Source organism: Carassius gibelio, chromosome A4 (assembly GCF_023724105.1).
Source record: "Carassius gibelio isolate Cgi1373 ecotype wild population from Czech Republic chromosome A4, carGib1.2-hapl.c, whole genome shotgun sequence".
Classification (NCBI taxonomy): domain Eukaryota; kingdom Metazoa; phylum Chordata; class Actinopteri; order Cypriniformes; family Cyprinidae; genus Carassius; species Carassius gibelio.
This window is the reverse complement of record NC_068374.1, coordinates 29,953,740-29,980,493: the sequence shown is the minus strand read 5'-3', so window position 1 is coordinate 29,980,493 and position 26,754 is coordinate 29,953,740. Positions and strand designations below refer to the sequence as shown.

Sequence of the window (26,754 nt, the reverse complement as noted above, 5' to 3'; positions counted from 1 at the left end):
GACAGAAACTGGGTCACGGGCAAAAACACATTAAATGAGTCCAGGTGTGTGACAGTACTCCCCCCTCCCGGTAGGTGCGTCCTCGCACCGTAGAAACAACAGGGGGAGGCGTAGGTGGGAACTTGGGAGGAGGTTCCGGTGGAGGACGGACTTCCAGGAGGGGGCCAGCAGACAGGGACCACAGAAGGAGGAGCCAGGGAGGAGACGACGGAGGAAGGAGCCAGGGAGGAGACAGGAGCAGGAGGAGCCAGATGGTCCACCAGAGACCAGCCAGGACGGAGATCCAAGGTGGGGTGGACGGCGGGAGGAGCCATGGTGAAGGAAGGGTCGACGACACCAGGGGGCCGACAGGCGGAGACTGCACCGGTGGGTGAGGAGCCCAAGATGGAGCAGCACAGCCGCAGAGCCAGGGTGACGTCGAGGATCCGGAGGGCCTAGGTGGAGCTGAAGGCTCAGGCGACCAAGGCAGAGGCGGGGTCCTGGCAGACCGCTGTGGAGCCGGAGTGACCGAGGATGGAGGTGGAACTGGAGGGAAGGAGGAGCCTGACAGAGCCGGAGGGATGGAGTGACGAGGTGGAACCAGAGGAGTGGAGTCCCGAGGCGACGGATGGTCGACGACTGACCAAGGTGGAGCCGGAGGGACGAGGGAGCCCGGTGGAGCAGGTGGGATGACAGGCCACGGTGGAGACGAGGGAGCTAAGAGCCAAGGCGGAGCCGCTGGGTCGAAGGACCGAGGAGGAGTCCAGGGCTCGGAGGCTGGAGGCGGAGACAGGGCCTTAACACGCCAAGGCGGAGCTGGAGACTGGCAGTCCAGCAGCGAACCACCGCGCCCCGATGGCGCGGACTGAGGGTGAGCTGCGGGACTGACTGGCACCAGCAGGGATGACGAGGAACTGGCTGGTCTAGGAGGAGGAGAGAGGAGAAGGATGGGAGGAAGGACAGGAGGATCAGGACTGGACGGAACCAGCGAAAGAGGAGTAGAGGGACCAGCAGGTTTGGGAGGAGGCGGGAGAGGGAGGCTGGGAGGGAATACAGGAGACACAGAAGATTCAGGGCTGGGCGGAACCAGCGGAGACACAGAAAATTCAGAGCTGGGCGGAACCAGCGGAGACACAGAAGATTCAGAGCTGGGCGGAACCAGCGGAGACACAGAAGATTCAGAGCTGGGTGGAACCAGCGGAGACACAGAAGATTCAGAGCTGGGCGGAACCAGCGGAGACACAGAAGATTCAGAGCTGGGCGGAACCAGCGGAGACACAGCAGATTCAGAGCTGGGCGGAACCAGCGGAGACACAGAAAATTCAGAGCTGGGCGGAACCAGCGGAGACACAGAAGATTCAGAGCTGGGCGGAACCAGCGGAGACACAGAAGATTCAGAGCTGGGCGGAACCAGCGGAGACACAGAAGATTCAGAGCTGGGCGGAACCAGCGGAGACACAGAAGATTCAGAGCTGGGCGGAACCAGCGGAGAAACAGAAAACTCAGGGCTGGGCGGAACCAGCGGAGAAACAGAAGATTCAGAGCTGGGCGGAGCCAGCGGAGATACAGGAAACTCAGGGCTGGGCGGAACCAGAGGAGAAACAGAAAACTCAGGGCTGGGCGTAACCAGCGGAGAAACAGAAAACTCAGGGCTGGGCGTAACCAGCGGAGAAACAGAAAACTCAGGGCTGGGCGTAACCAGCGGAGAAACAGAAAACTCAGGGCTGGGCGTAACCAGCGGAGAAACAGAAAACTCAGGGCTGGGCGTAACCAGCGGAGAAACAGAAAACTCAGGGCTGGGCGGAACCAGCGGAAATGGAGCAGCGGAAATGACTGGAGGAGGTAGGAGTGGGAGACTGAGAGGGTATACAGGGGAATCAGGGCTGGACGGAACCAGCGGGGAAACAGGAAAATTAGGGATTACCTCCATAGACCAGTCCATCAGATCCAGAACTTGCTCCATATGATCTTCAGAGACTGCATACAGCTCACCCTCAGTCGCAGGAGTGTGGGCAGGGCTTTCCTCCACGCCCTCGATCTCCACGAGGACTCCCACGATGCACGGTGTTGCCGGCTCACACACCTGGTCAGTCGCGCTCTCGAGATCCGGCTCCCTGTCGGTGAATGGCTCGGGCTCTGCGGCTGCGGTGGGCTCTGGCTCCGTGTAGCGGGGTGGTGGCTGGCTGGTCTCTGGGTCGGGAGTGGGGCTGGCGAGGTCCTCTATGGGGCAGATGGTGAAAGATGAGCCATTTCTCGCCAGAGTCCACTCCACGAATGCGGCGAAATCCTCTCGAGGACCATCTTCGGACGACAACGCTCTGCATTTGGGGTTCAGGCTGGTGTTGTAGAAGGTGCAGAGCGCGCCGTCCGGGTAGCTGGTGGCATTAGCTAATAGGAAAAACTGTCTGGTATGGTCCTCGAGAGAACGTCCTTCCTGCTTCAGCAGGAGGATGAGGAATTCGGGACGATAGAGGGGATCCATAGACACTAAGAAAAGAAAAGACTGTGAAAAAACAAAAGCAAAACGGAGGGAAGAACACGCAGTTTTCTATTTTCTCTTTTGAGGTCGGGTCTTCTGTCACGGTTTTACGCTGCCTGAAGGAATACGGAGTCGAGGATAAACGGGATAAGGCTTTTAATATATCCAACACAGGGGATATCCAACATGGAGCACAGAGGTAGACACACGTAAGTAGCAAGTGGTCACAAGTGAGCACAAGTGAGGACAAGTGAGAAGACCCGACAAAACAGAACTGAAGGACAAGGCTTATGTACAACAGATAATTGGGGAAACACAGGTGGATGGAATCATTAAATTAACAGGGACATGGAACACATGAGGAAGATAATGGACACACCTGGGAACTAATCAAACACGGAAAGACAGAAACTGGGTCACGGGCAAAAACACATTAAATGAGTCCAGGTGTGTGACAAATAATAATAATAATAATAATAATCCAGCCATAATATAATTTTGAAGTTTCAACGAAAAAATAAATTAAATAAAGGAGGAGCCGTTTCTGCACGTGGACGTTCTTCTGCCATCTTTGGCCAATGCTGACGCTTGAACGAGGGGTGTCGGAAAATCTCATTAATATTCATGATCTCCTTTATTTTTGATATCAGTAATCACGTGGTTACTAGTACAGACGTCGATTCTTGATATCAACAATTTAATTCTTGATATCAACAATTTAATTCTTGATATCAACAATTTATTTGTCACTAGTAACAATGTTAATTCTTGATATCAACAATTCGATTTTCACTAGTTAAAATGTTGATTCTTGATATCAGGAATTAGATTTCTACTAGTAACAACTGCTATTTTTGATATCAACAATTTAATTTCCACTAGTAACAATGTTAATTCTTGATATCAACAATTCAATTTTCACTAGTAACAATGTTAATTCTTGATATCAACAATTCAATTTCCACTAGTAACAATGTTAATTCTTGATATCAGGAATTGTATTTTCACTAGTTAAATGCCACCATAGACTTCCATTCAAATTTAATTGTTGATATCAATAATTACTTTCTTACTAGTTGAAATTCCGATCTCACATATCAGAAATACAATTCTTACTAGTAAAGACCTTTATTTTTGATATCAGTAATCACACGTTACTAGTACCGACGTCAATTCTTGATATCAACAATTGAATTGTTGATATCAACAATTACATTTCCACTAGTAACGACACATATTCTTGATATCACAAATGACGTCATCAGAAATGCAAAAATGCGTTTATCATATCAAAAATGAAATAACAACTAGTAATACACATAATTCTTGATATCTTTAACTTAATTGTTACATGTTAAAATTACATTTTCACTAGTAAAAATTGTTATTTTAGTTATCATGAATTCCTTTTTGGATATGTGCATAGCAATGAACTCCTTTTTGGATATGTGCATAATTTAATGACGAGTGCAACCTTTTATGAATGTTTATGGCGGATAAACTTCAAGATACAGAGCACAAAAGAGAATGGGCACATTCGATTGCCCTCTTATGAAAATAAAACGCTCCTGTAGGCTATTTTTAATAATTATTTTGTTTTTATTCCGACAGGGACGATTTAACTCCACCTACAAACGTAGGGTAGTGTTTGTCAAAGATGTTAAAAGACATTGGAGTATTATCGTTTTCTGTGGCGCAGATGGTTAAGCGCCAAGCATGTACGTTTTGACGCGACGGACCTGGGTTCGATTCCGCCTTTTGCCGAGCTCTTTCTTTATCCTTTTCACGTCCCGTATCACATCGGAAAGGCATGTATTTTCAATAAAACTCAACGAAATTATCGAAAAGTGAAAAATAACATGGATATTGGGTAAGGTTAGGGCTAGTTGTAGGAGCTCCGGAAAGTTACCGTTTGGATGGCATTTAATTTCAAATTAAATAGCATTAGTGTGCATTGCATACATTAGAAATACATCGATTAAAATTTGCAATCAGACTTATGACGTTACATTACTTAACATTTATTTAAGACACTTTTTCGATTATATATCGAAAGCAATTTAGAGAGAAATGGCTATGTGGAATATGTGGAATCTGTGTACTAGGAATATGTTACTACGTTCCAGTTCACCCAGTAGCCTATTGCAGGCGGTGTTATGCTAAATAGAGTGTGGTGCTGATGTGCATGTTTCTAATCTTTTTCCGATTTTATTTATACAGTTATGTTTGTATTTATTATCGTTTTCAGCTGTTTGTCATGTATGAATTATTCAGAATGATTATTTTAATAAAACATGTTTTTTTTTTTTTTTTTTCACCGTCATTGTGAATTGTACCTTGTTTAATCGGTTCTGTGCATTACTTTAACTTTAAAGTATTACCGGAACACCTGTATAGATTGTGGGTGTAACAAAAATAAGTGCTTTTCTTTTTCTAGAGTCTTGCATTACAGATTGCAGGGACTGATAGCCTTGACTGGATTTGAATACACCTCTCACGTTTCGTATTTTTATAATAGCTTTTAATATGACAGTACCTGAAGAAATGACACTTTGCTACAATGTAAAGTAGTGAGTATACAGCTTGTATAACAGTGTACATATATTTACCATTCCTCTTGTCCACCGATGCTTCAAGAACCGGATAACATGTTATATAAAAAATTATTCCTTTTAGGACACGACTCATTCAATGTAGCCAACGATATTCAAAAAAAAAAAAAAAAAAAAAAAAAAAGTCCAGTAAACCGTTTGTATGATGCATTGTTATCTGTTATATTTTTTCCTTTAGATGTGTTTTTTATTTGATGTATCAGAAGAAAGTGTAATAAAAACAAAAATAAACACCTGAAAAAGCGACATGAAGTTATTTATAAAACTAAATTAATGCCTTGTTCACTTTTCCTTTAATTATCCGAAGGACTTGGTGGCCAATAAAAGGAAACAGCATAAATGTTTTTTTGTTTGTTTTTTACAATTAACAATTTTTTTTACAAATGAATCCGGCCATAATATAATTTTTCAAGTTTCACTGACAAAAATAAATAAAAGAGGAGCCGTTTCTGCACGTGGACGTTCTTCTGCCATCTTTGGCAAATGCTGAAAAAGGAGGAGTGTCGAAAATCTCATTAATATTCATGATCTCATTACCATAGCTATTCTTACATGTAAAAATGGCATTTCTACATATCTGTAAAAGTATTTTTACTAGTTAAAATGTTATTTAAGATATCAGTAATTCTATTTTCACTAGTTGCAAGGACGATTTCAGATATCAACTGCCTTTGTTGATATCAATAATTACTTTGTTACTAGTAACAATGTGAATTCTTGATATCAACAATTTAGTTGTTACTAGTTGAAATGTTAATTCTTGATATCAGTAAATGTATTTCAACATGTTACAATTGTTATTTTTGATATCTGAAAAATAATTTCTGATATCAATATAATTTCTGATATCTAAAATGGCTTTCTTACTAGTAACAATCACATTCATGATATCAGAAATGAACATTGGCACTAGTGACAATTAAATTGTTGATATCAATAATTAAATTGTTGATATCAACAATTAAATTGTTGATATCAAGAATAGACGTCTTTACTAGTAACCATGTGATTACTGATATCAAAAATAAATGTCTTTACTAGTAAGAATTGTATTTCTGATATGTGAAATCGGAATTTCAACTAGTAAGAAAGCAATTCTTGATATCAACAATTAAATTTGAATGGAAGCCTATGGTGACATTTAACTAGTGAAAATACAATTCCTGATATCAAGAATTAACATTGTTACTAGTGGAAATTGAATTGTTGATATCAAAAATAGCAATTGTTACTAGTAGAAATCTAATTCCTGATATCAAAAATTAACATTGTTACTAGTGGAAATTGAATTGTTGATATCAAAAATAGCAATTGTTACTAGTAGAAATCTAATTCCTGATATCAAGAATTAACATTTTGACTAGTGAAAATTGAATTGTTGATATCAAAAATACATATCCTGCAAATTAATAAAAGTTAATTTGGCTTGCCTATTGGCATTCCCAGGTTAAAAATAATTGATATCAAGAATTAACATTGTTACTAGTTGAAATATAATTCCTGATATCAAGAATTAGCATTGTTACTAGTGGAAATGTAATTGTTGATATCAAGAATTTACATTGTTACTAGTGGAAATGTAATTGTTGATATCAAAAATTCTAATTGTTACTAGTGGAAATGTAATTGTTGATATCAAGAATTAACATTGTTACTAGTGAAAATTGAATTGTTGATATCAAGAATACATATCCTGCGAATGAATAAAAGTTAATTTGGCTTGCCATAGCATACACTTTGTATACAATGTGTGCAGTCAGACAGCAGGGCCTTGATGACAGCATAGCACCTGTCTTCAGGGAGGCAGAGGAGGTGATGTATTCCTCGATAGGCAGCATACATGTGTATCCACAGGCTTCTGCTCCGTTGACTTTAGTAAAGATCTCCGACACACCGAGTGAGCGCGAGCTGATAGGGGCGCAGCCCACACCTTAGCGACCTCATGGTGCAGGTCTGGGAGGAATGAGGCTCACTTCCTCTGAGCCGTAGCTCTGCAGCCCGATTAAAGGAACCAAGAATCCAGCTTGCTCTTAGCTGATTCGTTGGGAGATTCCCACTCTAGGCCGAGAACACTCACGGCCTTGGTGTTCATCCTGAAATGCAGTGTGTCCCTCCTCTTCAGAGTGCTCCTTAGCGAGCGAGAGGAGGCTCTGAAGAAATAGAAGGAGAAGAAAACGGCAACATGACAGTTGTTGCAAAGAAAAACAAGGGGCCCTATTTTAACGATCTGAAACGCAAGTGTCAAAGCGCAAAGCGCAAGTAAGTTTGTGGGCGGGTCTCGGCGCTGTTGCTATTTTCCCGGCGGGATAAATGGCTCTTGCGCCCGGCGCAAATCTAAAATGGGTTGGTCTGAAATAGCTTCATTATTCATAGGTGTGGTTTGGGCGAAACGTGAAATAAACCAATCAGAGCGTCATCCAACATTCCCTTTAAAAGCAGGTGCGCAAGTTCCATTATGGATTGCTATTATTATGGCGTATTTACCAGGCGCACGCCAGGAGCGGTTCACAGCCGAGGAGACTGATGTTCTTGTAAGAGCCGTGAAAGACAGAGAAGTTGTGTTATATGGGGATGGGAGAAACCCACCCAAAATAGCGTCGGTTAAACAGGCGTGGGAGGAAATAGCCACAATTGTTTCATCGTTTTATTTTCCTGGTTCTTGACGGACAAACCAATTTGTCAGATGTCCTTATATACATATATGACCTCAAACAGGTCTGATCCTTAATTACTACAATTAGCCTGAATAATTTGTAAGCTAGATTTATCCCTATTTTTTCACATCTTCGTGGCACACCACAATGATTACCGTCATCTCATGTGTTAATATTTTTTTAGTGTAACAATTTATGATTTGCAAAAATAACTGTTGCATCTGTGTAGATTACATGAGCAAAGTGTATGCGCGTTGTGCACGCTACACTGAAAAAATAAAAACCTTGTATCAACTTAAAAAAATTGAAGTAATCAATCACACGAAACATTTGACATTGACTCAATGTAAATAATTTAATTTAGTTTAACTTGAAAATTTTAAATCCATGCAAACCACTTTTTAAAGGTTGATCAATCTAATTATTTTAGGTTGGAACAAACTAATTTTTTTAAATTAGAACAAACCAACTAAACTAATATGTATAGGTTAAATTAAATAAATTATTTTAGTTTGGAACAAACTAATTTTTATAGGTCCGATTAAATTAATTATTTTATTTAATTAATGATTTCAATACATTTTAATCAATGACTACTCAGAACACTTTTCCTTTAGAACACATTTATTGTTCAATAAACTCACAACATTGAACATTTGCTTCAAATGTATGAAGATTGACAGCAGAAATACTTGAAACACTGCAATCAGTCTCTTCAGTTGTTCATAAGACTTGGCCTTATTCAACCTTTGTACCTGGTAGCCATCGAACTTGGGCAGCCACATTTGTAAATGCTGCAGTGAAAATGCAGCCTTGTTAGTACAACCTTTTTATTAAAAGGATCTAAAGTCTTGGCTGTAAAAACACAATAAAATGTAACAATTATGCAATTATACAATTAATCCCTGTACAGCTGGGTGGTCAGTCTAGTGACTTTTGGGGTCATCTTTATTCCATCAAGCTCCATCAGGACCTTTTGCACAAATTCAAAGGTGAACTGTAGCCTTTTTGGATATTTTAGGTTTAGTGTATATATGAGCCCAGCAACCGATGGCAACTCGTTCAGGACCTCTTTTCCTTCGACAACAATTTTAATGTCTTTAGGTGGATGGAGAGGATCCTCTTTCCCAGTGATAAAGATCGCCATGGTTGTCTGCTCCAGTTCTTCAACCTCATTATCCTGCACAAAAAAAGAAAGAAAATATGTTATAATTTCAGAAAATCTCCCGATTTCATGTTAGATCATAATGTGCCAAGCTCTTATACAATCTAAACTTTCAAAACAAAACATTTGATTAGCAAATCAAAATAATCAAATGTTCATTACAAGGGATGTGACTAAATTAAAAGTAATGATCTAGTTTTACTTGGTAGATCTGGTAGACAACTTCCCAGATGAGAGCAAATTTTACACTTTAGGATGCCTAATTATCACAAACGTCCTCATGACATTGGAAATAGAACTTACCACAAGCAATGATCACTGGCAGGAGATTCCAAATAATTTGCACAGCAGGAACAGCTGATTGGTGGCTGCTTCCCTGAAGCTGAAAGAGAAAACATGATTTAAGTTTCAGCCATCAAAGTGTGTTAACTACTAACATCATACACAAATTAAGAATACCCAACATTTAACATTAATAGATCTATACTTTATTTTATGATTTTAGGAAAGCTGGCTAAAATTTTGGTAAATTTCTACCACATGTAAATGCTGTTAATAGTGTAGCAAACTAACGTTACCAGATACAAATAGCTGCGCCTTGTAATATTATGGCTGATAAATACTGAACACAAGATAATTAGGAGTGTAAATAAAAGATCACATAGGATCTTTAGCTATTGATAGCATAAGTAACCATTACCATTAGTCAAGTTTCAGAGTTTCAGGGATGCAAACACATGTAAAATGGAGTCAAAAAGTATTTTGGGCAGTTCGATTCAATAAAACGGTTGAAAAAAAAACAGCATAGGTCTCTGCAGGAATGTAATGGGTGTTACCAAATCAGGGTGTTTTTACACCATGATACCTGATTGGCTAATGTCATAGTGATGTTAGGTTTAGGGGTGGGGTTTGGTAAGGGTGATGATTTTAATTGCATGATTTAGAAACACCCAACAGTTTGAAAACACTCACAAGGTGATAAATGCCCACTTTTGCTCTGCAGAGACCTAAGTCAAAAAAAAAAAAAAACCCAGTCCATCTGTTCTTTTACGCTCAACGTATTGACGTCATTAGAGAAGTCTATCAAATATAAAGTCCGTAATCATAACTTTAGTCAGTTAAAAACCTCATAATCATGGAAAGTTTACAATTAAGTTTTGCAACAACACACCGAATACAGTAACAGCAATAATGTGCATGAGGATTTAAGTCTTGAAGATATAAAGTAAATAAATTAGATGTTATAAGGGCTGAAATCGTAATCCACTTACTATACATAATTTATTGCAATGTATTTGTTATGAAATAAACTTACGTTTCGCCAGGTCAGAATCAATAACAAAAGAACCAGTTCAGTTCAGACGCTCTGTGTGTCAGTCTGCTTCACGCTGAATCATGCATGCGCAGTATCATCAGCTCATAGGTTATCAAATCGGACGTGTCCGACAGAAACGATTCTCGGTTCAGTGTACGTACTGCTGATCGGAAAACTGATGCAACTGGTTCTTGACTCGAGAAAGAGAACCGCTCCAGCAGTGGGCGTGTTCGTTTGTAATCTGGCTCGGCGTTCATCTTCAATTCTCTCTTCACAGCAGTTCAGTCAGTGTACTGTTTGAGTAAATGAATAACACTGGGATATTGGTTTGTTTGAACTCAGAGGGAGTGTCAGCCACATTAAAAAAGTTAACAGCATAAGTCATTTGTGGATTAATGCTTATTGGAGACGTGAATCGTTTCAAACGATTCAGTTCGATTTGGTGAACTGGTTCAAACGGTTCACTAAGAAGAACCGGTTAAATCGAACGATTCGTTCACGGCACAAAGCGAAGAAATGTCGAGCGCACAAATCCTCGTGTATATCTGTCCAACAGTTTATCGATCATTTGTTTCTTCACGGTTTTAAATTCCATTTATTGTTGGTTTGATGCCAATTCATAGTTCTTGTAATGTGTGATCTAACAGACACACGGTGGCGAGTCGTTTTTAAAACAGCATAAAACTCCAACAAAATAATCATTTTATGCAAATCCACAGCCCTTTATCTACAGATCAAGCATCATAATGTGAATATATCATATTGGAGAGAGTTTTACCGTGTATCCTGCTCGATCCTGCTGTAACGGACGAGGCGCGCGGTTTGAATATAAAATGGAGAATGATTGACAGCCGCAGGGAGAGGGAAGACGAGTTTCCGTAAACTGTAATTTAATGATCTAAATATAATTCTGTCCCTCAGATTAAGCTATGGAATGACTTCAGATGACTTTGTGAAATTATAATCAGAACCTCTCAGAACTGAACGATTCACACAAGTCATGCAGACTGACGCGAAAAAAGCGGGAGGTGTCGAAAAGCGCGCTGTTTGCATCCATGAAGTTTGAAGCTTGAACCTGGGGATTTACTACTGCATTTCAAGTGTCAGAAATTCAGCGGGAAAAAAATGTCTAGCATAATTATGCATTTAGAAATAATAGTGATATCCTAGTGATAGTTACATACTATCGAGCGTGAATGATGAAATTACGAGTCAAGGCCAGTCAGGTAAAACGTTAATTGAAAGAAAAAAATGAATAAACATTAAGGGTATACAAAGTTGATTATTTTACCTTCTTCAGGGTTGCTCGTAGTTCTTCTGTGTCTCTCAGCCAGCCTGGAGGGGTCTGTTGAAGTGTAAGTTACTGCAGCCGCCGCTTAACACACAGTTCAACTGTAACGGACGTTTTTTTTTTTTTTTAAATTCTTTAAATAAACAGGTCAGGTGGTCAGAGAGCGGAACTCCAACTCAGCAATGCGCATGTGCAAACCATGCTTAATTTAATAAAATTGCTTTGATCAAATGAATAAATTCAGTTTAATGTCCCGCTGCAAATCATATTGTATCCATGTAAAAAAAATGGATTCAACCATAAATATAAACTAAAACGTTTAGTTTAAATGAAAAAAACAATAATTTTAAGCTATTTCAACGACAAAATACACATTAAACGAATAACAGCAATGTTAGACTTTTTTCAGTGTATACATTATGGTCAAGCATGCGCCCTTAAAATAGCATAATGAACAACGCGCAACGCGCCACTGACTTTAGACTAGGTTTTTTCTGGTCAGTGGCGCAATTGTTTAATGGAACAGCAAAATAGCACCAGGGATTGTTTGCACCGGAACACGCCTCCTTTTTTGCGCTGAACCGCCCAGGGAGCGCAAGTTCATCCACTAGTTTAGCGACGTGCTTCTGTGGAGGGAAAAGCGCGCTTTGCGCAGGTGCAAAATAGGAATGACACATGCGTCGGTGTACAAAGTCAATTGCGCTGGGTGCAAGATAGGGCCCCAAAAAGAGTTAGACTCACCTTAACCTGCATATGGAGCTGTTGCTGCAAAAGATTGAAGCTCAGCACAAATAATTCCGTATCATCCACAAAATCAGACTGCAATCACACAATAAACTGTGCAGTATGGGTGAGGTTGTTGTTTTTTTTGACCTCAAGGATTTTTTTTCTTTTCCAGTAATATTTCTTGTATATAAAATATTAAATTATACTCTTAAGTTAATTCAAGATGACAGTACAGAACTAATACTAGGGATGTCCCGATCTGATCCACGACATCGGTATTGTGCAGATACTGGCCCAGAACACTAGATCGGAGATCTGAGGTGAGAAAAAAATATGATCTGATTCCTATGCCCAATTTCCAACACAAACCATGGGAAAATCTAGCTTAAACCATCGCCTAAATGCTTGAATATTAGCATTTTTCTTGCTGCGACATCCAGTTAAGCGCGCTGCCTGTGACGTGACAACAGTAGTGGCCAATTATAGTTGCATGCTCGCTCTCACCTCATGTTTGCCGCTGTCGCCTGACTGCAAATGATCATAACTGATGGACAACTTTGCTCTGGAAAAGACAACACTAGTCCGGCACAAGGATAAGGAAAAGAAAAAAAGCCCAAGATGGGGCCCATGATGTTGAAATTATATATTTTGTTTATTAGGTGAAAAGCATTGATATCAAAATAGTAATAAAATACCAAATGCTAAAGTGTTATACTGTTGTTTGTCATATATGTTTTTATATAACTGGCCCACCTATCTTGGCCAGGACACTACTGTAAAAGAGATTCTTATTCTCAGTGAGGTTCTCTCCTGGTTAAATAAAGGCAAATGAAAATACAAATATTAAAAAATAATATAATAAAATAAAAATACAAATATTTAAATTTGTTGATACTGAATTTTGCAAACATCTTTTCATACAAAAATATTTAAAATAACATAAAAACATAAGGCATTGATGCATTAGTAGCAATATGAGAAGCTCCCAGCATCTCCAGTAACTGTAATATGATTTCATGAACAGAGGCAGAGGGTGTGGCCATTGAGTCATATAGCCCCTCCTTCTTTGTGTGTCTCCTCCCCCACATCATCATAGTCTGTTTTAAAAAAAAAACAAGCACATTCATGTTTTTTTTGTTTTGTTTTTTTTTTTTTTTATAATGGTGATTTAGTTTAAATAGGGTTTAAATGAGTGACAATGACTAAAAGTAGATTATGTTGAAAGATGACAAAAAACATACCTAACAGGTTTCTCTCATCTTCATTGCTGTTCTTCACATCATCATACTCGGGATCTCCCTCTGATACACATGTGAAATAAAACTTCACATTATAATGTTTAACACAGCTTGTGTAATTCATCTCATTCTCCTCATGACTGTCTGAGACTATTAGATTAAACCTGATAAATCCAGATTCAATATATCATAGAACCATTTATAAGAGTGATGATAAATTGCAGTTCTGTGTGACTCACTTGTTGCACCTTGAAAATTTTGTCCAATGATGATGATATCATCATAGTGATCTAGTGTGTCCACTACACATACATGAAGACAGAAAAAGAACAAATGTCTTATCATATCAGTACTGAGCATCATTTTAAAGGTATTATGTTAAACATAAAAAAGGCTCTGTTCACTCGTTGTGACATCGTCACAACTCTCATATCAGCCTTCTACAAATTAAACATGAAACATTACACCCATACAAATTATATATTATATAGAGAGAGAGAAAAATATTTTATATCAGAGATGTCCTAACCTGTTCCTGAAGGGCCACTGTCCTGCAGAGTTTAGCTCCAACCCTAATTAAACACAACTGTCCTGAACCAAAGTAATCAAGGTCTTCAGACTCACTAAGTGCTTCTCAGATGGAATACACATCCTAGTGAGGACACATCCTTCCTAGTCCAGTCCTTCTGAGGATTCAAGGCTAGAATGATATGGTCTAAGTGCACATGGCTACATCATAAATGTTTCTGTAGCAGCAGAAAAATACTAATAGAATTTTAATTTGAATAAAACTTTATACTTAACTTTTTATTTAATTAAATTTTTTAACTAACTTTATTTTAATGCAGTACAGGTAATGACCGTTTGTGGTCTCTCATTGGTTTACATTACACTAGACATGTGCCGGATTAGTGACAAATCTAGCGACTTATCGGACAATCATTTTTTAGTCTCTGAGACTCTCTGGTGCTGCCGCACGAGCGTGAGGTCTCTCTTTCCCAGCATATGCTGTGTTTAGAGAGCACAGAGAGGAGCACCACTTTCAGGTAAAAAAAAAAAAAAAAAAAAAAAAAAAAAAAGATATTCTGTTGCTTCTAAGCAAGTATAGCTGACATCAGTCAGAGCACAACCACGGACTTTGTGTATTTGATTTCATTAGTGCATATTAATGTTTGAGAGCTGGTTATGTAGTCTTAATGGACCGCGTTTCAGTCATTATAATATTGATTCCGTTATCTGACAACAAAAACATTAAAATATAGTAATAAAAACAGTTTTATTTAGAATTAAATTAAATGGCAAAATTAAATTGCAGTATGTGAGCATACGGAGGCAATACAATACAACGCACTTACGTCATAAATTTGCTAATTAGCACATGATGTCATCTAGTACATGTTCTCATTATTTATTTTTATTAATTAATTTTTCAAAACACCCCCCCCCCCTCTGTTTTTTCACAAATTGCACACTGAACGTATATACCGTATGTAATTATAAAAAATGCATTTCATGGTGAAGGCAGTAGACAGACGAAGAATACACGTGATGCGCCATTAGCGTGACGCAGCTGCACGCATGCTCCATACCCGGGAAAAGACAACAGTAGTCTTGCGCCAAGAAAATGAAAATTTTATGTAATTTCTGAATGCTTGAGACTATAAAATAGATAAGTCAAATCATAGCCTAGTCAAGTGTCTAGCTACAATTGTAATTTGAAAATAATACAAATTAATTATAGTTTAGTTATTTTACGATTTTATTAAAGTTCTATTTTGACCCCTATAGTAGTTTTTTTTTTTTTTTTTTACTTCCATAATTTGGGTAGGGGGCACAATAATACAATTCTGCTCAGGGCACCCATTTGGCCAGGAGCGGCCCTGCATACTTTAACATCCCCAGTGTCCCTCTCATGGGACACTGCACTTATTCACAAAAGTACACAATTTTGCATTTGCTTTAAAGCCCTACTGGTTACCATCAACCCATCACCCACCAAAGACCCCAAACAGCTTTATATATTTTTCTGTATTGCTTTATTCTATTTAAATGTTCAGTTATTTTTGTTATAAGAAAAAAGTTATTTAACCTGTTACACTATATAATGACCACTTTTCAAATACCGTGATACAGAGAGCTGCACGGGTCCGATTTTGTAAATCTGCACCCGCCCGTACCCGCAGTGCTTAAAACCGCATCCGACCCGTTTTCCAACAGCAGCACTAATTAAAATCCGCACCCAACCCGCTTAAAATAGAACCGACACCCGACCCGCACCCAAAATCAAATCAGTTAAGCAAATCACATTAGACACACTTTTTTATTTTATTGCCAGGTCATACAGAAGTTATTTATGGAAAACTCTTTTTAAAAGATGTTCATTTTTTATACATTTTATCTTAATTTTGATCAATGATTTATCTATCAATTGCCCGTATTTAATAAATAAGAAGCAAATATATAGCAGACAATGTAATAACCTAAGTGTAGCCTAATTGACAGAATTCCTAAAAAAAAAAAAAAATTTGCTAATTAAAAGTTAAATATTTTTTGTGTCACACATGCATGCATGTCTATTTCCCTTTATATTAAATATAAAACGCATGTGGAATGATTTTTCCAATGTCTGGACTCCTTTATTAATGGAGTATATAACAGACGTTTCAATATATTGGTATTAAATGCATTTTCGGATAATTTATATTTCACGTTTACTCTTTGGTCCATCAGTGCTTGAGTCACTTTATAAGAATAAAATATCTCCTAATAAAATACAAAATTGACTGATTTATGAATGTATATGCATATTTCTCATCAGTCGGAAATACAGATAAATGCTTTCATTTGTTTTATTTTTTATCCTGAAAGAAAACAGAACAAAAAAATAGCGAATCATACCACCGTCTGAGGTTGTGCTTCAAATCGAACGCACCCATTTTTAAATCGTTCACAGCTGAGCATCGCGAGAGGCGGATCTGCGCCAGAGCGCGCATGTGAATGAGCTGCACAAAGTCATTTTCAGATGCAAAAAACAAAACAAAAAAAAAACCCTGTAAAAACCCAATAACCCTGGATAGCCTAGATTAGGCCCATATTCACAAATGTGTTAGCTATGGAATTAAATATCTGATATTCCGATTGTCAAATACATGCAAGTGGAAGTGTATTGTTGTTTAAACACCTTTATAACGATCGCGTTAGTTGAGATGTATGCGAGATATAATTTTATGTAACAAATTTTGAAATACGCTTAAATCAAACACATTTTAATTCAGATTATTGTTCATTGGAACACACGCTCTGTCGCTCCCTATCATTCCTCACTCATTCTAACTTAGTATTTTGACAATCACGTCTTTTCGAACGGAGAGATATAGACGGTTTCAACGGCAACAACATAAACAAACGTTATTGTGCATGAGCGCTTTTGTGGACCTAACTTAACTTCCAGTAAACTTCCAAATAGAATCAATAACAACAGCCAAGTTCGTCTAAGGTAGATATTTTTTGATAACAAACAAAATGTTTGCTGCGTGGATCGGGCGGACTTAATGAAAATGCAAATTCATTATTTGCCAACAGGAGATGTTTTAAAGCATAGACATAAAGCGCGAGAAATAGAGGTTTAGCTGTAAACAGTAACAGCTGTAAACGAAGCAGAGCTGGTACGCTCACACGCTGCTTTATCAGGCATATAACATGCAAGTCTTCCTTCAGAAATACAGCGATATAAAAACACCTGTGCCTCGCTTTGATATTTAAACATATAAATGTAAGGAATTATTGTTATTTAACGTGCAGTACGTAACGTTACTCAATGAAGCCTTTTTGAAAAAAGTTCAGTTTTAAAATTGTGGCGAGTCTCCAAAAATAAATAAATGTATGGGAAACACATCCCACAGCACAACCACCCGAGCCCAACTTCAGTCTACTCACCACCTTAACTTTAACTGCGTTTGTAGAAGGCACTGCAGCCAGACCGATATACACAACACAGACCGGAAGTTAACTTAGGTCCAGGCGCGTGCGCCCGTTGAAACCGTCTATATGAATTATGAGACCCCTATCAAGTCAATATTCCATCTAGCTAGTAGTAATATATGTTAAAAAACACGGTCGCCTTTCGTTAATAATTATAATTACGTTATATAATGATATCGAACAAGTTAGAGAACTGCATTAGAAGCTACTTTATTCTGCTAGATATAGAACAAATGTAGATTTCCATGAGAGCTAGTGCGTCTGCGTTTTACACAAGACATCATCGTTTCACAAAATATAAGAATAGATACAGTTAGCTGAATGGATGCATACCTGTTTATCAGAATGCAAGCGAGTTCGGCATCTCTCTGTAGTTTCAGCTTGTCACGAAGCTCTCTCTATCTTGGAAATGCAACTCCAATATTTCCCCGTGTCTTGTTGCTTCTCTTGTCCCAAAACCATCTCGGGTCATTTATTTCACCCGTACGTTTGCGCTTCACGGAACGTGCAGGCAAAGCATAATCATGATCCATAACTAAGTTATTGATTGAGGTTTAAATACGAATATAAACAATATAAATATAAAATATAATAGTCTCGATAAAGGCTACTACTTTTTCTTCTTCGTCTCGTCTTTGTTTCTGTTCGCCTTTGTATTTGGCGGTTCCGCAGGAAGTTAGATAAACTAGAGGGGTCAAAGTTTATATGACGCCATAGATGGGCGACAAAACGGAAATAAAGAAACGTGCCGTGTCTTCTAATTAAACTATAATTTTCTCCGGATTTGAAATTTCGTGGAAACTGTCGGGATGATGTAAGTACACAACTAAAAAATATATATAACATACATAGTGATTTTTGCTATTTTTAAAGCAGAAAAATTACATATTGCACCTTTAACTGATCTTAACGTCTGTTAACTAATGACTCAGGCAGCCGTGGTGATTTTTTTTTTTTAAGTGGAACGTAGGCCTATTTTTACGTTTGCACGTGACTGTTTTGAACTCGTGTTTCCCTGTGTCCGACCCGACCCGCACCCGACACAGTTGGATATTTTTCACCCGTTTCAGAAAAATTTGCGGGTCACCCGTCGGGTACCCGAACCCGTGCAGGACTCTACCGTGATCATTATCAATTAATCGCAACAGGAAAATTTGAAACCGGCATATCCCTACATTACACATAGTTTAGCATTACTTGATTAATTTATAACTAAACTAAATAAAATAAAACAATGCTTTCACCTTAAAAAAAAAAAACATAAATAAAAAAATTATATATATATATATATATATATATATATATATATATATATATATATATATATATATATATATATATATATATATATTGCATAATATTAAATGAGATTGATGGCTCATGTCTCACCCCTCTGAGTGAAGTGATTGTGTCTGTGCTGAATCTCCTCATAAACGGTCTCAGACATCGTCCTGTGTCTCCTCTTAGAGAGAGCTGTGAGTGTAGACAGACAAACCTGCTGTCAGTTCACAACACATGACTGATCACACACTGAATAAGACACAATATGACAGTCTCTGGATCTCTCCTACCTCTCTTCATCACTCTGTTCTGCTGAATCAGTATAAGCAGTGGCACTAAGAGCAGTAAGAGCACAACTCCCAGAACAATCACAAGCACTGGGAGAGACACTGGTGGAGGAGTTTGTGGAGGAGAGACTGATGTTGAGCGCACTGGAGGTGAAACTATAGGAGAAGCTGATGATGTTGTGCCAGGAATAGTGGACACTGACAAATCTGTCAAAATACACAAACACATTAAAAACCATACAACTACACAAATATTCCCTCTAAAATTTTCAAATGAATATTATTCTTTAGTGTTTGTTTTGACCTGCACAGGTGAGTCTAACAAGCTTCTTGCGGGAGCAGTCGGTGTGGTTATTCAGGGAGAGAGGACAGTCCCACAGGTGAATCTCATTCCCTCTGCACTTGACTTCGTTCATCCACACAACACCTTCACCAGCACCAAAGACTGAATTCCCATCAGCCCTCAGTGCTGCTCCACAACCCAGCTGCCTGCAGACCACCTGAGCATCGCTGATGTCCCAGTGATCATCACAGACTGAGCCCCACACAGCGTTATGATACACCTCCAGCCTCCCAGAGCACCGGCCGTCCCCTCCACTCAGTCTGAGAGGAACATGACCTAAAACACACACACACACATCAGCACTGACCAGCTTCAGCACAATATTCACAACAAAACACACACTAATAATGAAGGTAGATGCTTTTAAAACTTTGATTATTTTCTGAGGTAAATAATTTATATTTTGAAAATGCATATATAAATAATTTAACAGTAATTTGCTATGAAAATATAGGCTTACATTAACAAACATTCAACAGATTTGTTGTAAATAAACTTACTTGCACACTGTCTCTGGTAAGGAGATGGTGAGGTAAAACATGTCAGATGACTCTGAGGCGACTCACGAGTTTCCTCCTCTGAGATTATAACATGATAAAAAAAGAAAAGTGAACAGAATATTAGGATGAGACATCTGACATCTCTCAGAGAGAACCAATTGTCAGTGTGAAAACTGCTAAACATTTTACCCTCACAAATCATTTCACTCTTCCCATCAGCTGACTTTCACGAGTACACGCTTGCATATAATTAGTTGAGGTATGGTATGCGTATTTGGCGTGCTGTCCGGGGAAGGGCTCCGAGCTTGGGAATGGCCCAAATCTAGAGTACCCCCCCTCCCCGTCTAGTTGTAAACTGAACTCGAAGTGAGGAGATGGGGTGGAGGAGGGATGCTGATAAACTGGCAATGGATAGAGGTAAGTCAGCGGTATTTATACTATGGTATTGATTACTTGATTGTGGTCCACCGGTGTTGATTAGGCTAAGTATCTGATGCGCTCCTCCAGAACCTTGTTACTAAAACCACATTTCACGAGTTCACGCTTACATATAATTAGCTGAGGTATGGTATGCATATTTGGTGTGCTGTCTGGCGAAGGGCTCCGAGCTCGGGAATGGCCCAAACCTAGAGTACCTCCCAAAAAGCAAATGAACAAGAGGACAGCTGCCAGATTAAGAAAGCCCTCCACAGTAGCATTGAGTACTGGTGGGGGCTGATTTTATTTTTCTGAGAAGTCATCTCATTGGCAGGCCGGAAGAGCCTACGTACTTCAGTGGGAGCGACTTAAGCATTGGAAGGGTAGGCCCTACCAGCTGCAGGTTAATGGTACACAAAGGTAAAGTTGTGTGGCCAGGAGGCTTTCACCAGGATCCAACAGGAACTTCATGTTCGCTGTATTGGCTGGGTCAGTGTCGCAGGCCGTAGGGTGGCCATGAGGCTCTCGCCCGAAGTCCGATGGGAGCTTGAACTCACGGCAACGGACGGGTAAGCCTTGACGACCATAGAATGGTAAAGGAGGTTCTCACAGCCTCCCACGGGCGCTGGATATTCATAAAATGGAAAGGTCAGCTTGGCGGGTGTAAAAAGGAAAGGAAAGGTTGTCTGGCTAGGAGGCTCTCGCTGGCATCCAATCGGAGCACAATGCTTGCGGCACTGAATGTGTACACCCGTAGTCGGACGGAAAGGCCAAGAGTGCTTGACTGGGAGGGCTCTTGCAACCTTTGACGAAAGTTCAATATTTGTGCATGGACGAGTAAGTGATGCCGTTAGTTGAAGGGAAACATTCACTCTGCGGGGAAAACTCTTGCAGCATCTGACGGGTAACTCTGCCGGTAGAAAAGGTAAGGTTTGCTCGACCGGGAGGCTCTCGCGGTATCTGACAGGAATTCAATACTCACTGTATCGGATGGGTGAGCCTTGCCGGTAGTTGGAGAAATATTTACTCCACTGGGAGCACTTTGCAGCACCTGACAGGGAGTTCGATACTCAGAGCAATTTGAGATGTCTAAAGGGGTTGCTATGAGGATTACTTGCATAGTTGTTTAGCAAATCCAATGAGATGCTTCCGATAACATCAGAAAATCTTTGATCAGCTTGCATTTGAAGTTAAGCGTACGACAAAATAGAATTTCCTGTCCTGTCAGTATACCTCAAATAAGTGCCATGAATCTGGATGCATGGGCATAGCTTAAAAGCTGAGTGATGTCAACTTTTGCCAGCCAAGAGTAAAAAAATGCTTTCTCCTCTCTCCATATTGATTGCCTGCTCATTTTTCTACGGATGGGAGAGAGAATTCAGAGCCTTTGAGGTGATGCTTTGAAACGGCAAATTATTTGGAGCTGACAGACTGATTAAGAGTTTCTTATCCTGAAATTTTCAGATTAACCACTCCAGTGGGCTAATGAGAAAATGAGAAGGAGGGGCTTCAAAAATGCTGATCATGAATCCCCCTTTTTTCGCTACCTATAGGGGAAATCTGAACAGATTATTTCAGTGAATAGCTGAAACGTAATAAAAAAATAGGCTGCTGGCTCCCACTGTTAATTTTTCATTTATTTATTTTTGTTTTTTTGGAAAAGCACTCTCTGTATTAGCTTAAACCCCTCAAGTTTACATTGGTTACTGTATTCTTTCAATTGCTCTAAACATTTGGGTGACCTTTTTTATTGAATGCTGGACATCAAGTTGTTGTTATTTTCATCTGAAAGAAGAACTTTTTTTCAGTAAGCTAGGCCCTATTTGTTCAGTAAGCTTGTTTCAGTAAGCTATGTGTTTTCAAGGCTTCAAGGTTTTATTGAATGCTATCTCTATACAAGTGCAAAGTAATGCATTCTTAGTCAGTCTTTTATTTTGTCATTTTAAGAGTAATAAACATATATTGCAATGTTAAGGAATTCATGTTTTACTCATTCAGATATGTAAATCAACGTTTATAAATTGTTAGTAGTCAATTAATGGGGAGATGATCGAAATCGAATCGGTCTGGAAAAATTAATCGTTAGATTAATCGATGCATCGAAAAAATAATCGCTAGATTAATCGTTTAAAAAATAATAATTTATCCCAGCCCTAGTGGGGACAAGAGCCGTGGGTATGGAGTGAGGCTGGTGGAGTGATTTGGAAATGAGCGACACCTGCTCGACCCACCGGTCTCGAGTCCCACGGAGGAGATGGAAGGATATAAAACAGGAGCAACGAAAGTGAAGGACGAGAGATGACCAGGCCTGGATTTTTTTTGTGTTTTGATTTTGTTTGTGTTTTGTGTTTATTTGATTATTAAAGCCATTTTGATTGTGTCTGCCGGTTCCCGTCTCCTCCTTCCCACGAAAGAACATTGTTACAATATGATTAAAGTGTACATTTTAATTAAATGGGGGGTGATCGTAAGAATGGTTAGGGTGTGGGGGAACATAGAGAAGTAAAGGGGAGCATGAGAGGAGGAGGAGAGATAGATGCTTGAGCCGTGAAGCTTGCTTCGGCTGCTGTAGTTTTTGGCTGCGGGAAAAATAGAATGGTTAGTAACATTTGATGGGGCAAGCTAAAAAAAAATGCCTGGGTAGCCTACTGTGTTGCCAGCTTAGCAATTGGTTGCCTGATTTGACAATTCCTCAAGCCTTGTCCACATTCGCATGTTTGTGTTGGAAAAGCATATTTTCCTATTGTTTTGGCTTTCTGGCCTTTTTAAACAGCCTCCAGAGCAGATAAATTTGGAATGCTGTTTTCACATTGTAGTATGGACTTTGGAAGAGGCTTTTGAAAACGATGAAGCATGTTTAGTCGGGTAAAACACTGTACCAATAGACATGATTATAGCAGTAATGTTAATTGCAGTTATGTGCTATTCACTTTTAAGTGGTTTCTAAAGATATTTACTTTGCATGCTTTTCATATTACAGTCCTAAAAAAACAACAACACTTGCTCTCCTGCGGCAATGCACGAGGGTAGTTGCGTTTTAGATAAATTCTGAGTGATCACGCCAGTAAATGGTGAAATATGTCCCTAAATAAATTGGTCCTGCCAGAATAATTGCATGCAACTTATGTCGGTATCAGGGTTTAAACATACACAGTAAGGCAAATGCAATGTCTTCAGACATTTCAGTGTGGATGACGACTCTGGAAAAAATGCCTTAGCTTCATGGTTAAAAATGGCATCTTCATCGACAGAATTACGTCATAACTTCATAACGTTGTTTAACAAACTTTAGCAACGAAACCTTCATTTAGCATATTCACCTGAAAATGTATTGATTTACAATACGCAGTCTGTGCCGCTAGTGGAGGCAGCCTCAAACTGCACTGTGGCCGGAAAAGCCGCGGTGAAAAGGCTAAGCCACAGCGGGAAGCGAGTGACGCTTGCTCAAGGAGAGCCTGGTCTTGAGTGGGACAATCGTGGTATCGAGCGATGTGAGCTCGGGGATTTGCACGGTCTATTGGCCAAAACGTTTGGCTTGGCGAGAAGAGCAGCTGTTGGCAATAATGCGAAATGGTGCTCAGCGGCCGTGTTTGGCGAGGTAGGAGTGATCATGGGTCTGGCAAAAAGCGGCAGATCTGAAAAAATCCCCGGTATAGATCTCTTCATTGGAAGGAAAAATTGGGTCTGTGATAATATGACAAACAGAGCAAACCGAATGCTGATAGAGGTAAGTCAGCGGTAATTATACTATGGTATTGATTACTTGATTGTAGTCCACCGGTGTTGATTAGGCTAAGTATCTGATACGCTCCTCCCGAACCTTGTTACTAAAACCACATTTAGTTTGTATTTAAGTTTATTACCCAATTAGTCATAAAAAATAATAATGTACAGAAACAAAAAAATAATGACTATGGACACCAAATATACATTCAATTATAGAATCACCCAGTAGGATTATTATTGAGACCATATTAAATTATTTAAATATCATTCAACCTGAGCAGGTGATTTTGGCCACTTCATCTTCACCACAGTCATTCTGTCCCCACGTTGAAGATGGACACTGCCACAGATATGAATCATGTGGTCGACATGTAACTTTATCCAGCCAGTTAGGAGCTGATTTCACTCTTGCTGTAGAAGCAGACAAAACACCAGATCTTCCACAGTTCAGCTCTTGACAGATCAGACTCGCTGTGTCTCCCTCCATCTGGTTCCAGCACACATTACCCCAGGATCCATTGTAGAAAACCTCCACATTCCCTTTACAGCCCTCAGTTAATCTGATCTCTTTAAACTCTAGAGAGAATAGGATGTGCATTTAACAATTAAAATTCAGTTTGTGATTAAGCTAAAATATGAACCAAAACATGATGCATGCTGCAAGTACTGATTGCATCTAAAAACAGATGAGCAAAACATATAATATATAGCTCCATGAATTGTTTTTAAAATACAGATAAATTATTTATTAATAATATAGCAATGTCCCTGCAAACATATGATTGTTTTATATTCTGTAATGAATTATTTTTTTTATCTTAGGAAGGCAGTACATATTTAAAAGTAATTTACTCTCAAATCAATATTTTGTGTTGAAGTATTTGGTAAGTAGTCATGAACTGTAAAGTCAGACAGTCATTAACTCAAAACAAACCCCTTCAGATCCATTTTAATCCTGATGACCATGTATTTTAATGATTACATGGTATATTTTCTTAAAAACAACTATATCTTTGATAAACATTTCTTCTAGTGTACTGTTTACCTGAGCACACGACTCCTACATCCTCCTTGTGTTTGCAGTCATGTTTTCCCCAGCCTGGAGAAGAGCAGCTCCACAGGGACGTCTCATTCCCCTCACACTCCACCTCATCCAGCCATATGTGTCCAGAACCAGGACCAAACCAGGCTGGTACCTGCTGGTTACTGAGGGCCACTCCACACTGCAGCTGTCTGCACACCACATGAGCATCTTTAATATCCCAGGAGTCATCACACACTGTCCCCCATGAGCCGCTGTGAAAAACCTCCAGCCTCCCTGCACAGTCTCCCCCTGAACCCACCAGCCTGAGGGACCCCCGACCTGATATTCAGAGAAAGAAAAACACATTATTGATCACAAACAACTGAAGAATCTCTCCAGATGTTGTTCTTCTCACCAAGGCAGGTGATTGACAGCTGTTGTGTGGAGCTGCAGTTGAGAGTTTGTGGAGATCTGCAGTTCCCCAGATGAGCTTCACTCCCAGAGCACTGGAAGCCCATCACACACTCATGACTGTGTTCAGGACTGGATGAAGAGGAGCTGTAGAAGTTCAGCACAGAGCCACAGCCCAGCTGTCTGCATACCACAGAGGATTCAGAGAGACTCCAGGAGTCCAGCAGAACTCTCCTCCAGACCTGATGGAAGAAAACTTCCACCTCCCCCTCACACTGTCTCTCTCCAGACAACCGAACCAGACCGTCATGAAGAGCCAGAGAGGAATCTGAGTTAAAGATGCTAAACTTTACTAAAATTTTACAATTTTGAGAACATGCTTAACGTAAATATTATATTTTTACATAAAATCAGAAATAAAAAAAACACTCACTAGAGCAGATGACTCCAACATCTCGACTATGAGAACATTCAGCTCGACTCCATGAAGAGATGGAACATTCTGAGAGTTTTGTTTCATTGCCGTCACAATCAAACACATCAGCCCAGATTTCACCACTTCCTTCTCCAAACCAGTCTGATCCCACAACAGACACAGCAATCCCACAATTCAGCTGTCTACAGAGGACACTGGCAGCTCTCATATCCCAGCATGCATCACACAGTGTGCCCCATTTACTGAAGTACTGACGTTCAACTCGACCAGAACAAGGGTCTGAACCATTTACCAGCCTGAGATCAGTGTAACCTGGACATAACATGAAAGTTTATTTAAACAGTATAAAAACAAAAGGCAAGTAAAAACTCATTTTAGCAGAAAACAAACATTGCTGAACTACAGTATGTTAATTTAAAAAATATAATGCTTACAATACTGCATTACTCACCAAAAAAATGGTAACCAATTATGTTACCAATTATGTTACATTTTTTCGAAAAAACAAAAACTTGTTAAAAAAATTGTTACTTTACCATTACACTTTTTAATGGCGGTAGGTTGCATTGAAGCAATGCAAATAAAATAGCAGAACTGACTGTCCATTGTGATATTTATGCTCATGTTTGAAATCCTGTATAATTAACTTGCAAATTAATCAGTCAGGTCTGCCAAGTGACATCTTTTATAACTAATGAACAAAACAAACCACATTCTGTCTAGTGTAGGCTTGTGTATGTTTCACTGTACATGTCTGCATGACTATGAAGAAAAGAATTGCAATTCGGTGATCAAAATGTATCATATTATATATAAATATATAAAGTATATTTCTATGTATTCTGTGTGTATATAGTTATATACTGTATATGCTTATATAAACACAAAG

At 39.3% G+C, this 26,754-nt stretch overlaps 2 protein-coding genes and 1 long non-coding RNA gene across 3 annotated transcripts in view; all 3 read right to left on the bottom strand.

Moving 5' to 3' along the window:
- Positions 1 to 19,442, bottom strand: part of LOC127976375 (scavenger receptor cysteine-rich type 1 protein M130-like) — a 34,594-nt gene extending 15,152 nt beyond the window's left edge. The window contains exons 1-5 of the mRNA XM_052580760.1: positions 19,313 to 19,442; positions 19,012 to 19,215; positions 18,830 to 18,913; positions 13,699 to 13,761; positions 13,463 to 13,522 (exon numbers count right to left, since the gene is read on the bottom strand). Of these exons, the coding sequence (XP_052436720.1) occupies positions 13,463 to 13,522; positions 13,699 to 13,761; positions 18,830 to 18,913; positions 19,012 to 19,215; positions 19,313 to 19,424 (523 nt within the window). The 5' untranslated portion in view covers positions 19,425 to 19,442. The remainder of the gene's footprint in view (positions 1 to 13,462; positions 13,523 to 13,698; positions 13,762 to 18,829; positions 18,914 to 19,011; positions 19,216 to 19,312) is intronic.
- LOC127976399 (scavenger receptor cysteine-rich type 1 protein M130-like) overlaps positions 1 to 26,754 on the bottom strand; it is a 226,170-nt gene that overhangs the window by 65,028 nt on the left and 134,388 nt on the right. Inside the window, exon 13 of the mRNA XM_052580796.1 lies at positions 25,434 to 25,671. Within this exon, the coding sequence (XP_052436756.1) occupies positions 25,434 to 25,671 (238 nt within the window). The remainder of the gene's footprint in view (positions 1 to 25,433; positions 25,672 to 26,754) is intronic.
- On the bottom strand, positions 8,353 to 11,629 carry LOC127976431 (uncharacterized). Its single transcript, XR_008157785.1, has 3 exons — positions 11,496 to 11,629; positions 9,193 to 9,271; positions 8,353 to 8,904 (listed from the first exon to the last, which is right to left on the bottom strand). It is a non-coding gene; the product is annotated as an uncharacterized LOC127976431 (long non-coding RNA).